This window comes from Argiope bruennichi, chromosome 10 (genome assembly GCF_947563725.1).
Source record: "Argiope bruennichi chromosome 10, qqArgBrue1.1, whole genome shotgun sequence".
In the NCBI taxonomy this organism is placed as follows: domain Eukaryota; kingdom Metazoa; phylum Arthropoda; class Arachnida; order Araneae; family Araneidae; genus Argiope; species Argiope bruennichi.
The window spans coordinates 76,600,345-76,614,369 of NC_079160.1; the positions used below are offsets into that span (position 1 = coordinate 76,600,345).

Sequence of the window (14,025 nt, forward strand, 5' to 3'; positions counted from 1 at the left end):
AGACAGGTGAGAAAACTAAAACACCAGTATAAACTCTAAATTTGAAATACTTCCTTAGAAACAATAAATTCTCCTAGATATTCTAAACAAATGAGATTATTAATATATATACCATATTCCTTTACTCTAAATATAAGCTTTAAAATAATTTCACTAGTAGTTCTTATAATATAAATTTGTTTTCAATCTTTAAAAAGTTTTGCTGAATCAAATGATTCATTCAGCATTTGAAATTTCTTCATGTGTAGATATCTCAAAAGTTAAATATTAATTCTATTACAGCTCCATTGTTATACTTCCAGGTTTACCCTTTTTTCCTAGTTGTGGAAATGTTGACTTGCCTGAAAAAAAAATTATAATTCAATTATTTCAAAAATAAATTGTAGAAAAACTTACAAACTTGAAATAACAAGTATTATGCATGAAACATTTACCTGCACTTTTTTTGTGGTAAACTAGTAATGTAATATTTGATTGAAAAATACCGAATTCATTATTATTTTAGAAGCAAATTTATCAACTGTGGAAATAAAAACATTAATTGATAATGGGATATGGGTATATTCTCAGTTTAAAAACGTTTCATTAACTGTTATTGGGAAAAGCCAAAGGTAGCCTTTCAAGAAAAAGATTTTATTTTCTTCGATACAGTGCAGATCAATTTGTGTAATTAGATTTCTCTAAATTTATAATATCAAATGATAAGGAATGAAATATACTGAAGTCAATTGTTAGTATAATATTAAAAAAAATCTTATAATAACTATCATGCTGAGTGAAAAATAAATTAATGGCACAGAATGAATATGATATGAAAATATATAGTAAGTAAAAATATATCACAATTTTTAAATACATGCAGATAATTTATATCATGGTGTGCATATAAATAATTGCGACTACAGTATGCATTTGTATATGTATATAATATGAGTGTCCACTGTAATTGCAGCTGTACAGCTAATTTCCAAACGTTTAGAGATAAGTACTGGACAGAAAAATTCTTATGAATAATTGCTTTTTGTACCTTCAGTAATCAATTCACTGCTGCAGAAGTTACAAAATCTAAATTTTTACATTGACTACCGGGGAGCGGTTGTATTTAGTGAAATATTGACACACTAATATTTTAAACAGATATAATTTTACTCTTCTGTATCTAAAACTGATGAAGTAATGATGCTTTGAATAGTATTATTTTAGACTATTTCAATAGCAACCTAAATGAAGATTCATTCCATTTTAGTCGTTGAAGAATGAAATGTTTTTGTCACAAGAGTATTTTACCTAATATAGGTAACAGTATCAGAAAATAGTATAAAAATTTGAATTTCATATTTTTTTTTTGTTATACATTACAACAAAGTTATACATAATTAAAAAAGAATTTTTCCAATAGTAAATGTATATCTACCTTTAATGGCCCTATTTTTATTTTATTTTATTTATTTATTTATTTTTTTGCTGAGCCTAGATTAAAATGAATACCTAGTATGTGATCATCAAATGCTGCAATAATAAAAGTAAGATTTATGGACTTAATTTAGAAATAATATCCAACAATCTTTGAATAAATGAATAAAGTGAATTTTATGTAATGAGCAGATGTTGCTTTGATACAGTCATAACCATTCAATTATTCTTAGGAAAAAGTTATCTCCTTATAGTCTCTTTAAGAAGTCTTGTATATATTTGACAGATAATGCAGTTTATAACAAAGTGAATAAGCCAAGATAATGATATCACAACCAACCAACCATTTCTGAATGATAAAAACACTATGACAGCATAGATGAGAACTGTAGGAGGCATGCCCTGTCATTATAGTCTGTGTATTTTCTGTATGCGGTTCAAGATCACATTTTCTACTTCATTACTGATTGTCTGCCTTGCAATGTTGAGGCAGATAACAGTGTCATTCTTTTTTTTTTTTTACATGGCTGGTAAGGTATTCTGAAACATGCTGGTGTGGAAAAAAAACACGCTTTGTCAAAACCATAGCAACAGAGAAGGAGAAAGTGTGAAGAGTAGGGAAAATGAGTGTCATTGAAATGCCTACAGAAATTACACAGACTATAGTAGGGGTTAACTAATCCTACGCCATTCTTGTACCTAAAACGGTAGCGAGAACTAATCATCATACCAGAAACGTCCATCTCTTATTATGTAGTATTTTGAATATTTAGCATAAAGCTAACTTATATAATGTATACAGCTTCAGTGGTGAAAACTAACATCATAAATATAAATATTACAAAATAAGCAATTGCTTTATTAAATAAATGGAAGCAGAGCTATTGCTGCATTTTAAAACAATTCTTTAATGATCAAAGATAGACTAACACACGTTTAAATATTTTTCAAGCTTATCAGTTATTTTTCTGATAATTTACATTAAATTGATCTGTGTATATATAAACCAAAATTTGTATCCAAAGTAAAGCATAATTCAATATACATTTACAAAATATTTATCACAAGAATTTCCAAAACATCTTACTTGGAGGTGGGTTCATTTTGGAAGCTAAATACACAAAGGGTTCTATCAATGTTCTTCTATCCAAAGCTGAAACTTCATATAATTTCACTAGAAAAATAAAACAATTATGAATTCTCAAAGAAAAAAAAAGTTATATAGTTAAAATTTTTGAAGTTGACTATATAAAATGAAATTAAAATCAGTACTATCCTATGAATACTAACCTTTTTCTTTCTGTGCCCAAGCCTGAGCTAATACTGTATCAACTTGTCGTTCATTTTGCAAATCCATTTTATTTCCTAATACTATAATTGGCACCTGTAAAAAGTGAATATTTAATTTTTTTTTTCTTTGATGTGTTGGATTCATAGTTAAAATGTTATTTTCTTAGTTTTAAAATTTTGAAATAATTTATAAATACTTCATTGGAATAGCAAAATAATCATATGCAATAAATAAAGTGATAAAAAATAATGAATAATAGTCATACCTCTTTCTTTTCCTTTATTTTATCATAGTCCTTTTTAACCTGATCCAATAATGAAAATGATTCTCTGCTATTTATTGCATATACTAGTATCACTCCCTGGAAAATTTATTATAATTAAAATAATGCACAAATATTGGCTAATTCATATGTATATATATATATAAAATATAGAACACAAAGAAAAATTCAGTATTTAGAACAAATTCTTTGTAATAATATCTTTCAGTAATTACATCCATACAATATGAAAGTAATTGAAACATTTTATTGCAATCGCCACTTCCTCAATTGCTATACATATACTTAAAATGAATTACAAGTCATATTTAGGGAGATTCAGCATATAAACACCAAGCAAAAACACATTTTATTGCAGTGGAGATTGTAATAAGTTATTTTTAACATGTTCAATAAAAAAAGAAATCAGTAATCTCGGAAAAAAAATAAAGCCACTTAGAGCAACAAGAAAATGCAGATTTTAGAAGGAATTAATTAACAATTTCAGATATTGAATCTAAAAGAAAATAATGGGAAAGATAGAAATCAAATTGAATAATTTTGTTTATTTGGATCACTGTTTAATTTTATAGCAAGATGTGAGTTAAACTGGAAAATGTCTTGTAATTTTAAACTGTCGTCAGATGACAAAAACAATAGCTAGCTTTCTAAATATATATTAAATACTCAAGATTTTAACACAACAACTCTAATACTGAAGATACGACTAAGTAATCACTAATCAAAAATGATGTTTTAAGTGACCTAGTTTCAAAAAAGAATTTATCGAACAATACATTATAATAAAGCGATTAGCAAGTAAAAATGAAAAATTATTATTCATGGGAAAATTACATAGTAAATGGCAAAATGTTATAACTGAAATATTTAACTAAGCACTAATTAAAAAAAATTTAAAATGGTCATCTAATAATTAAATTAACAATATTTTGTAAACTTATGACAGTTTATACTAATGTGAATTTCACATTTTTACTAACAAGGGAAGAGAATGAAGTTGAAAATTCAGTTAGGGATGGAATTTAGTATAATGGTAGTATACATATAGAATGTTCCTTAACGAAATATTAAAGCGCAATGGCCAGTCAATTTCGAGAAAATGGCACTCAAACTTTCTGCATACTTTATATACTAATAATGTACCGTCGCTGCCGAATAGCGTAGTGGTTACGGGATTGGCCTAGCATTCAGAAGACCCTAATTCGGTCCTACCTAACATTTTTTGCTTTTATTTATTTCAAATTAATTTAACAATTTCCAAATAGTTTTAATTAGCATGTTTAACATGTTCTCCTAAATTCTTGCATTAAAATTCAATTTTTAGAAGAAAAATAATTATATGAATGCATTTTTTAGATATTCAGAATTACTTAAATTAAATTGTTAATTTAAAGCTGGTTTCAATTAATATGGTACCCATTTTTATATGGAAAAAGTAAATGTATTTTCTCATAATACATAAATTATAAATTATTTTTTAAAAGAAAAATAATTATATTCATGTATATTGTTCTTGAATTATAACTATAATTTAATTTTCAAGTGTTAAAATAATTATACATCTAATTTTAACTATAAAATATCTCAAAATAACTATTTTTATCTTAAAATCATTAAAAGATTTAAAATTTTGAATTTTAATAAAGATAAATTATTTATTATTATGCAACAAAGCTGTATTTATATAGGGAACTAAACAGAGCAGCTGAAATAAATAAAATTATATTGTCAAACATTCAAAATGGTAACAATCAAAAATAAAAAAATAAAAAGCAAATATTAAGTTATGCAATGCATAGGCGGATGGTTCAAAATTTGTAGTAACATATGATATGCTTTGTGCGCTGTCTGATTATCTGAAAAAAAACTAATATTTTTTTAAAGTAAATGAAATTTTTTTTTCTTATCGATTCCTTTAACGTATAAATCTCATGTGGATAATCCTTATTTATGAATCGTGCAAGATGTCAAAATATATCTAACTTGTATGAAATACTTTTACAATATTTACGTTTCTTGTATGTAATAAAAAAATTAATGAAATATTTTTATGATGTCAGTAATTTAATTAACATTTATCATTATTTAAGTTATATATGTAATTATTTGTCCTGTTTAGAAATAAAATTATAATTCAAGTATTAAGTCAATGAATATTTATTTTCAAAACATTCGTTTTTGATTGATAAAAAAGTTACATATTCTGTAAGTCTGTAATTTTATTTAAATTTTTTAAAAGAAAAACACGTTTATATCTTTAATTTTTTTTAAAAGAATTATAATTCAGGTATTAAGTGATTTATTTTTCTGTATAAAGATTAGTATCATATTAATTGAAGCCATCTTTAAAATGTTAATTTAATTTAAGAATTTTGAATATTTAAAAAAAACTGTATCTATATTTATAATTATTTTTTTTCCCTCTAAAAATTAAGTTTTAATCCAAAAATTAGGAGAAAAAATACTTACTTTTGAATAAAAAAAATTAAAAAAACATGTTAATTAAAGCAGTTTGTAAATTCTTAAATTAATTTGAAATAAATTAGTGGGGAAAAAAAGCAAAAAATGCTAGCCCAGGTTCGAACCCGGGTCACCAGAATGCTATACCAATGCTTTAACCACTATACTATTCATGCTTCGGTAATGGCAACACATTATTAGTATATAAGCTATGCAGAAAGCTTGTGAGCTATTTTCTTGAAATTGACTGGTTATTGCACTTTAATATTTTCGAGAATGAACATTCTAAATGTATACTACCATTATACTAAATCCCATTCCAAAATGAATTGTGAACCTCATGCCCTCTCCTTGTAAGAGTGAAACTTATAAAATCAATCATGAAATTTCTGATATGCTATAATGATAAAACTCCTTTAATGCAACAAGAACTATTACTAAAAGGTTGGAACTATAAATAAATCACAAAAAAGAAGAAAATGTACATATTACTGTTTATTTAAAGTGTATTAAATTAATGTTTTTACTCCACACACACAGAAAATTTATTTTATGTAAATTTCAAAACATTGTAACATAATAAATGTTTTTGTGTATCAAATACTCAGCTGGTCAAAAAGTGACAAATGCAGTAAAAATTTTTTGTTTAATTATATGTAATAGTTTATATTATAAGTAAATATCAACCAAATACATCAATTTTCACCATTGAATTATTTATATAGCTTGACAAAGAAAAGGATGTATTATAGGCTGCATAATGTATCTACATTAACTATGTTGGACCTCTAATTGTAACTCCAAATAAGAGCACGAAAACTTACATAACACTTTTTTTTTAATGTAAGAAAAAAATATGAGAGAAAATCATCTTCGCTCAAAACATTTTTTATTTATAATTAACTGATGCTTCATTTTTTTTCAAAAAAATCTATTATTCAATTATAGACCATGGAAATTTTTATAACTAAAAATGGGTTGGATTTAGAAAAAAAAAAAAGATTTGTGTAAAATTTTTAGAAATTAATTTAAATCTTCATATTTTCATAAAACTACACAAATAGTTGAAATATGATGTTATTATCATCTTAATTTCATATAAAATCACATACCTTACATAAAATAAACTAGTAGTTTATTTTACAATTATTTTAAATGTGAACATCCAGAATTAAGAATTGCATTACATAGATATAACACAGGATAGGAACAAAAAAGCTACATAAAATAATGAATTTTAACAAAAATAAAGAATAAGTAAAATAAGAATGATTAATTAAACAATAAAATGAATAATATATACAAAAAGTTATTAATCTCAAGAATGATCAAAGCTGAAATCTGCATTTCCACAGATATATCATGTTTGATTATAGAACAAAGTTTATTTCTTAAAGAATTTAATAAAATCAAATTAATGAATTTAGAATATTTTTTACTTCTGGACATGAACTAGAAATCTGATATACAAAAATAAAATATGCAATCTTTTATTAGGCACCTTTATATCAAATTAATATTATTAATGATATTTCGTAATGCCAATATTAATAAAAAATTTTAGTCTGTCATAGCATTTTATTAATATTTCATACTTTGTTTAAATAAAATATCATATTACTTTGTACAAATTTTAAAAGTAATGATACTTACCTCAGCATATGTCATATATGTTTTCAAAAAATCAGTGGACTGACCAGGCACCTTTAGAAAAAATAAAATAAAATAAAAAATATAAATAGTTTTAAATCCTGTATTTATTGTAAAGTTTATATATTAAACTAACAAACCTTTGATTCAAGATATTTTTTTCATTTGAAAATCAATCAATCAATTACAACATTCATTACATTATTTCAAAAAGAAATAAAAATACAATTTTTAAGTTAAATTAAAAATTGCGATTTCTGATAATAAAAGTGAAAAATATAAATCTACAACAGTTTTAAATTTGTTTATGAAACACTATAACTGATATTAATTTTCATTAACTTTTCCTCACATTAATTTATGAAAAGATAAATTATTTTCATAGTTTTAACAAATAAGAGGAAACACACACACACATATATAAAGTAATACTTTGTTTCATAGATTCCTTTTTATGTATATATATATAAACTAAAAAATTTTAAAAGTAGAAAACAACTGACATTCATGTACAAATATATAATTAGAAATCAAACAGCTTTCACAAATATTTACTATTGCTACAATATTTAATACCAGTTTTTCAACAAATGACTTTAATGGCAAAAATTTTAATGTTGCAATTAGAAGGGAGGAAAAAAAAAAAAAAAAAAAAAAAAAAAAAACGATTTCAAGAATTATGAGCCACATTGAAATTGCAACTTGCAGGTTTAATGTAATATAACCTGTGTATATACATATACATAAATATACATATGTAATAAAATATACATAAAGTAACAAGTAACATAACATTTACTTAAAGTATACACATATAATAAATATTTCTTTACCATTTCAATAAGCAACAGATTCCTTAAAATGATGAAATTCATTATATACATTGAATAAAAATGTGAAGTTGCATCATATAATAATTATACAGTAGTTAACTTTCATATCCACTCTCTACAAACAATCAAAAGGCAGAAATGTCATTAAAGCATCCATATAATGAAAGAGAGGAAGTCTGTAGATTTAAATGCAGTTCATTGATTCATTATGTTTAGAAAGGAACACAAAAATTGTGATTTAATGGAATGTTTCCAGTCAAAACAAATGAAGAAAAATAAAATGAAGTTAGAAGCAATTTTCTAAGAAAAAGGTTTACGAAATTTCCCTCTTCTATATGCTAATAAAACCTTCATATTGCTGACACAGTGAAGATGGAAATAAGTGTTTCTCTTTAAGACAGAAGCATGATTGGGTGAATACATCAGCCTTTTATTTAATGGTGAAATCTGAATTCACCTATATTACACTTATCCTGAGAAAGGGAAGAGGAATCAATTCTAACTCTTCCACTGAACTTGCACTTATTCTGTTTGAGAATCTGAAGTACAAAGCGTTTTATCACCAGAAACTTGAAAATGTAAGGAGCTGATTTTTTTAAATCTTTTCTGGAATAATTATTTCTATTCTCTTTGATAGCTTAATATACAAAGACTGATAACTGGAGTTGAGTTGACAGTAGATTTACTTAAAAAAAATGTAATCTTTGAAATAAAAGTAATTTTTTATGCCCTGATAGTCAGTTCAAAGTTCAACATTTTGCAGTAAAAGAAATTTTATAAAAATCATCATATTATGAAAATCACAATTTTTTAATACGTTATTTAAAATGAATTGATGACCATTTTGAAAAATAAATAAATAAATAAAGTATTTATTTTTAAATTTTTTTATTTAAGTCAAAAACATTACTTTTTTTACTGATTTTGATTTAAAAAGTCTAAAAATAAATAGGATGCAGCTATAAATTTACCAGAAATTTTAATATTAAATATCTTTACTATAAAAAGTACATAAAACATTTGAAATTTCCTCAGTGCAATATCAGTTTTTCTATACAATGGTTTTCATATTAATTAATTTCATTTTTAAAAAAAATTATTTTATCAAAACATGCAAAAAGATAAAGCTTGCAGGGATCAAAACATGGTATCAGCAGAAAACCTATTAGGATATTGAAAAACTTTACTAAAATTTCTTTTAAAATTTTGAATCCAGCAAAATTTCAATTCCTATTAATTTGTAGAATACACACTGGGAAAGTAGGTGCATAGACAACAGAATATTCTTAGAGAAAAATAAAAGAACACCAGAACTTATAGATAAGAATATGAACATCATCCAACAAAGAAAATATGTACCCATCAGGAAGAAATAATTTTTTAAACAACTTTAAGAAAGATAATAGTACATTGTAATCCACTTTCAAGAGCAGTTATTCTAGTTAGATGTCTTATTCATAAACAGCAGATTTTAATTGACAATGGCGTATAGAATTTAGATTATCTTTTAAAAAAACACTTTCATTTCATAATTTATCTGTAATAATGATCAACAATAAATAATTTCCTTTGCATTTTTTTCAGAAAATTTATTTTTTATAATGAAGTTTCAAAACATATAACTATCCCATTATATTTTGTAGAGCAAATATATGGGAAATTTGGAGAATTTGCATTTCATAACAATTATTTTATTCAACAGTCTTCTGTAGAAGGAAATATCCAAAAGGAAAAAATGTTTGGTTGGAGTAAGCAAACGTTGAATGAACAGAGAAGTTCCCATATTTTAAATCTTTAATTCACTCAGCATTTTTTTTTTTTTTATAAAGAATCTCAATAAAGTCCAGCTCTGGAATGTCCTTGGCCAAAAAAATTTAACAAAAGCAAAGTGGTCTAAATTAAAATGCAAAGCAGTTCTAAAAAGATATTCAGAAATACATATTTTTGTAAAAATGATTAATCATTCAGGAATATAAATAGAATTACCTTTATTTACAATTCTGTTCTTAATGGTTTTTTTTTTTTTTTTCATTTATGACAATTTTTGACTTCTTCCAATTTCTAATAGAGAAAGAAAAATCTGTGTGAGTGTGTTTGCATGCATTTTACAGACCATATTGACCTAGAGCTACCAAGCTTGATACACATATATTTTTTTAGAGTAAGAATGTGCAACTTGCAGTAATTTTTTTAGAATTTTGAATAAATTTTAATTAATTAAAAATTAAATAAAAAATTTGATTTTTTAATTAATTTTTTTCCTTTGTTGAGTATGTTCCAATATAAGGCATGCTTTTAATAAAATTTTTGAATATTATGGTAATTACAGCTAAAATTTAACTTTAGAAATAAGCAACGATGAATTAATTTTTTTTATGTTTGCACATTTTAAAACACTTTTATTCAATTGTTCCTTTACTAGATGCTTTTTTTTACTTACTATAGCATGCTAAATTCTTTTAAATATTAATTCAGTTAATTTTCATTGAATAATCTTCTGGTTTACTTCAAGAAATACATTTTGCAGAGCGTATGAACTTCAGAAATAAACATTTTTTTTCTTTCTGTTTTGATATTTTTTTATAAATGGCTTTGATTCAGCAAACGTGTTATTAGATTAATTGAAGTTTCCTCACTTACTTTTTCAAATTAAAATACACATTTTATATGAGAAGATAGAAAATTAAGAAGGCACAGAGTATTAGTAATAAGTTACATGCAAAAGATTTAATTAAAATTTTATGGGACCAATAATTTTGGCAAACCAGCTGGTTGTCACAGGCAAATAGTATGTATATAAAACACATCTCATTAAGAAGTCTATTATTTGATTTGATTTTCTAATTAACTGTGTAACATTTACAGCACCAAGTTTAAAAATAGCATAACTTGAAACATAATTAGCTATTCACTGTCAAAAATATTTTATATTTATAAAAACACAATAAATGAAGATGTAAAAGAGAGAGAGAGAGAAAATAAAAGAATACTTACAGTTCCTGCAGTGTCATAAAACCTAAGTTTTTCTTTTACTCCTCTATCTGTATTAACAAGAGCACAATAGATGTCCTCAATGGTTGGGTACTGTAAAATAAACAATCATATGAAAAAGCAAGATGGAAGAAACTGCACAACAATCAAATTTCACATAAAATTTGATATATGTTTTAAATCCATATAAGGATTAATTATATTTTTAAGCCATGTTCTTTGTGCTATGGAAACATACATATTTATGTTTTTAATTAATTTATATTTTTATTCCAAGTCGTAATCCTAATTAGGTATTGTAGAGAACTAACAAAGTCCTTAACTTCCTTGCGGAGCTTTTTGTTTCTTTTATATCAGACTCGCTTTTATAAGCAATAATGTTATATATATACAATATTTTTTGGAGTTGTGTGGTCGAATGGAAGAAACTTATGGAATTTTAAAACTTTGATTTATTTCACCATGGAAGGCATAATTTATGTACAAAGAATAAGTGGTAAGAAATATGTCAATCTGCATTGTGATACAAGAGCAGAGTAGACCAAAATTTTTCCTTTCAGTTATTTTACAATGAGATTTTGACAAGGACTTTTTGACACCTGTAGATTTAGAATAGGAAAATTTAGGTATCTTTAGAAATGTTGCAAGCATTAAGGATTTTTATCCTTTCCCTCAAAATGTGTGAAAATGCTGAGACTAGCAGTTTTATAGAGCGTGTGTAACATTAATTAAATAAAAAGTAAGAAACGGATCAAGAAATAAGAAAACATTTTAGAACGAAGTTAATATGGTTAAATTAAGACAAAAATTAGGAAATTAATTAAGATTTAAATTAGACTTAAAAATATTAATACATATATATATACAATGCTTAAACGATTTCACATATTACAAAATTTATTTCTTTATTTTTCTTTTTGTTGCAGTAATTAAATGCAACATTTTCTAATTACCCAAAATTTTACTTTACAACATTTTCAATATGAAAATTTAATTATCTCTATTAAAACAGAGAAGGAAAATTATTTATAGAATAATTATCCTCATTCACGAATATTTTTTCCACAAATTCTCTATTAAAAGAAAAAAATAAAAGCTTTTTTATTAAATTAAAAAAAATTACCGCATAGCATGGAAAATTTCCATATATAACTTGTTCCAATATTGAAGTTTTTCCACTGCTCCGATAACCACAAATTAATACTTTGCTAGTTTTTCCAGGCACAGAAGAGCGCAGCATTTTTAATTACTTGCTTCACTCAAAATAATTTTAAATTTCAAAAAATTCTAAAGAAGCCGAATGAAATCCCCATTTTAAATACCAGAGGCGTAAACAGAAACCAGATTGTTTATTTACAAATCTTGACGTACACCTGTCAATTACATTGACAGTCACAGTTACAATGCATAACTGAATAAATTAACTTAAATGGGATTAATAGTAGAGATGCATAATCCACGATTTTTTGAATAACAAATAATATTGCTATTGTTATTTTTAAATATGCGTTCCAAATATCTGTTATTTCAATCATATTATTAATTAAAAATTATTACTTAATATTAAATATAAAATTTATTAATTGTAATTAATACTAAATTTACTAATTTAATTAACGCGTGATTGAATTAATTTATCTGTTTCAGCTTACTTCTTAAATTTTTTTCTCAAAACTATTTATTTAATTTATTTATTAGAGTGAACCATTTTCTGGAAAAGATGAGTTAAAAATATATGCCATTTCTTTAAAATGTTTACTTTAGACCTATATTCTACCAATAGATGGCGCCAGCAGTAAACAGAGTACAGGTAATCAAAGTCAATCATGTCACGCGCAATTAAAAATGATCTATATGGAATAGCGCATCATCAAATACGAATATCGGTCACTCCCTTAAAGTGGAGCGGTGACTTCGCACTTTCCGGTGAAATCACCGCTTCGATAAGTTTCAGTGATATGCAATTCAATGATACGATACGGTAATTCCAATAACCGGTCCGTTCACTTTTCAATCCAACCACAGATTTCTTTCGAGAGCTTCCATTGGACAGATCGTATCGATTGTTACTTTCCAGTAAAGTCACCGCTCCGGCAAATTTCAGTGATATCGTATTGATTGTTACTTTCTATCGTGATCCAAAACCTATAATCGAAATATCATCAGTAAGATCGTATCAAGGATTTGAATCACACCCCTCTTTGAAAAGTATTGATCATTTGTATTTGTGACTTTTTGACATTGGTTACGTAATAACCACTCTGAAAATATTCGTAATCCATAATTGATAGATTTAACAAATTATAGATAAATGGAAATTTATCACATTTAAAAGATTTCAAAGTATAAAAGATAATAAAACTGTTCAAGATTCAAATAAGCTGCCCTCAAGGCTTAAAGTGGCACACATTTCTAAAGAATTTTTGATAAAAATTGAAAGATAAAAGAAATTGTTTATTTTGTAATCAAAAGAAAAGTTTATTTTAGAAATTAAAATTTTTTCATTTAATTAGCTTTCATATCTATTATTTGCATTGTAGAATATCTTATTTCAAGGAAATTAAAGTGAAATCACTGTTCTTTCAGTTATTTAAGAAGATTTCAAAAGTGATAATTATTTTCATATTATATGAACAAATATCACATTTTTGTTTTATAAACTAGGTTTCATCCTTTCAAAAATATTTTGAAAGAAATGAAATCAATTGTATTTTACTGAGTATCGAGGTCGCTGGTATAAGCCAAGGAAAGTGTATTCCCTCGACTTTCTCGAACACTAACACAATATGGCATGTTTCGTGTTTCATAGTATATTGAAACTGACCAAATATATGTATTTTAAGTGCCATTCTTTCCACCTGTTGTGTCCACATTTTGATAGATATTTACAATTCTGGTGAGAAAGCATAAATCGGGATGCATTTCAATGAACGAGAAACGTTTGCCTTATTCAGTGCGTTTTCATACTTCACAGATATGCAAGTGTAATAGTCAATAGATAATCAATTAGTTGAGGGGTCTGATCAAAAATTTCATTACGATTACGATTCCAATAACAAAACAATATATTAACTTTCATTCATCGTGTTATATAGGCATCTGTT

General features: G+C 25.1%; 1 protein-coding gene across 1 annotated transcript; it reads right to left on the reverse strand.

The window, feature by feature from the left end:
• Positions 1-19: 19 nt before the first annotated feature.
• On the reverse strand, positions 20-12,161 carry LOC129988157 (NF-kappa-B inhibitor-interacting Ras-like protein 2). Its single transcript, XM_056096309.1, has 7 exons — positions 12,045-12,161; positions 10,925-11,014; positions 7,101-7,151; positions 2,970-3,065; positions 2,704-2,797; positions 2,501-2,587; positions 20-341 (listed from the first exon to the last, which is right to left on the reverse strand). Exons 1-7 carry the CDS (start codon positions 12,159-12,161, stop codon positions 277-279), a joined length of 600 nt encoding a protein of 199 aa, XP_055952284.1. The 3' UTR covers positions 20-276.
• Between the last annotated feature and the right edge of the window lie 1,864 nt (positions 12,162-14,025).

Bases quoted from the DNA above. Each gene is read 5' to 3' on its own strand.
- LOC129988157 (XM_056096309.1), bottom strand. From the start codon at position 12,161: ATGCTGCGCTCTTCTGTGCCTGGAAAAACTAGCAAAGTATTAATTTGT. The intron at 2,798-2,969 runs GTATGACTATTA...CACTTTTTACAG, and splicing joins AAATAAAGGAAAAGAAAGAG to GTGCCAATTATAGTATTAGG. The intron at 2,588-2,703 runs GTTAGTATTCAT...TTATTTTTCTAG, and splicing joins TTGGGCACAGAAAGAAAAAG to TGAAATTATATGAAGTTTCA.